The sequence below is a fragment of the Lontra canadensis genome, unplaced genomic scaffold, assembly GCF_010015895.1.
Source record: "Lontra canadensis isolate GAN:19392208 unplaced genomic scaffold, GSC_riverotter_1.0 scaffold40, whole genome shotgun sequence".
Taxonomy (NCBI): Eukaryota; Metazoa; Chordata; class Mammalia; order Carnivora; family Mustelidae; genus Lontra; species Lontra canadensis.
The window spans coordinates 14,857,329-14,858,920 of record NW_022631034.1 but is presented as its reverse complement, the minus strand read 5'-3'; the positions used below and the strand labels follow the sequence as shown (position 1 = coordinate 14,858,920).

The 1,592-nt window shown below is 37.6% G+C and overlaps 1 protein-coding gene across 1 annotated transcript; it reads left to right on the top strand.

Annotated features, from left to right (window-relative positions):
* Positions 1–632: 632 nt before the first annotated feature.
* Positions 633–1,070, top strand: LOC116875106 (60S ribosomal protein L23a-like). Its single transcript, XM_032870300.1, has one exon. It carries the CDS (start codon positions 633–635, stop codon positions 1,068–1,070), a length of 438 nt encoding a protein of 145 aa, XP_032726191.1.
* The last annotated feature ends 522 nt before the right edge of the window (positions 1,071–1,592 follow it).

Here is a 1,592-nt window from a genome sequence, read left to right as displayed (position 1 = left end):
GGTCACTTGAGTATGTATAGGTCAGAAAAACAAACTTTAAAAAAGCACAGAAAGAGGAGCCAATGAAATGGAAGGGGAACCAAGAGTGAGTGGTATCTCTGATATAAAGAAAAAAAATGTGTTCTGAAAAACGTGTTAAGCAACTGTGTCTAATGCTACTGTTGAGTCCATTAAAAAAATATGAAAATTGATCACTGGACTTGCGACATATAGGTGAACAATGACCTTGACAAAAGCAGTCTTAACAGACTCAGCATAAATTAGCACTAAAAAATAAGCTGGATCCGGGCGCCTGGGTGGCTCAGTCGGTTGGGCGACAGCCTTCGGCTCAGGTCATGATCCCAGAGTCCTGGGATCGAGTCCCGCATCGGGTTCCCAACTCCACGGGGAGTCTGCTTCTCCCTCTCACCTTCTCCTCACTCATGCTCTCTCTCACTGTCTCTCTCTCAAATAAATAAATAAAATCTTTCAAAAAAAAAAAAATAAGCTGGATCCCTAGCATCCAGACCAGTGCTAACACAGCAGGTACCTAACAGATACTTAAATGAATGAAGAGCATTATCATTCTATTTAAGGTACATTTAAAGTAAAAAATAAATAAATAAATAAATAAATAAATAATTTTTACTAAGATGGCGCCAAAAGCTAAGAAGGAAGCCCCTGCCCCTCCCAAAGCCAAAGCCAAAGCAAAGGCTTTGAACGCCAAGCAAGCAGTGCTGAAATGCATTCACGGTCACAAAAAAAAAAAAATCTGCAGGTCACCTAAGTTCCGACGACCCAAGACTCTGCATCTCGGAAGGCAGCCCAAATATCCTGGAAAAAGTGCCCCCAGGAGAAACAAGCTTGATCACTATGCCATCTTCAAGATCAGCCATAAAGAAAATATGCTTGTGATCATTGCGGATGTCAAGGCCAACAAGCACCAGATCAAACAGGCTGTGAAGAAGCTCTACGACATTGATGTGGCCAAGGTCAACACCTTGATCAGGCCTGATGCGAAGAAGGCATATGTTCAACCGGCCCCTGACTATGATGCTTTGGATGTTGCCAACAAAATTGGGATCATCTAAACTGAGTCCAGCTGGCTAAATCTAAGTATAATTTTTGTCATCATAAAAAAAAATAATAAATTTAAAAATATTTTTTAAAGTGATTCACACATATCCCATGCTGGTCATGCCTCAAAAGGAGATTGATTTAGACCCTGAGAAGGAAAATGTATTTATCACATAAATCATTAGAAATATATGAAGATTTGGACCAAACATGTTTATCAGAATATTATTTGTAATATTAAAATGAATAATAACTGAATGTCAAACTAAAATAGTTAATTTTAGCTTACCCATTAAAAATGTTCAATGGGAAAAAGAAGTTTACTGGAAAATGACATATTTAAGCGTCCAATAGTATGGGTTGATATTATGTAACAGATCAAATGATATAATATGCAAATAAAAAGGAGGAATTACAATTCTATACAGAATAACTTGAATTATTTAAAATGTTTATATGGGGGCACCTGGGTGGCTCAGTAGGTTAAAATGTTTACGTGAATTTGATTAGTATGTGTGTAGAGGCATGTGTGTAAT

Excerpts from the sequence above, each read along its gene's own strand:
- LOC116875106 (XM_032870300.1), top strand. The coding sequence starts at position 633 with ATGGCGCCAAAAGCTAAGAAGGAAGCCCCTGCCCCTCCCAAAGCCAAA.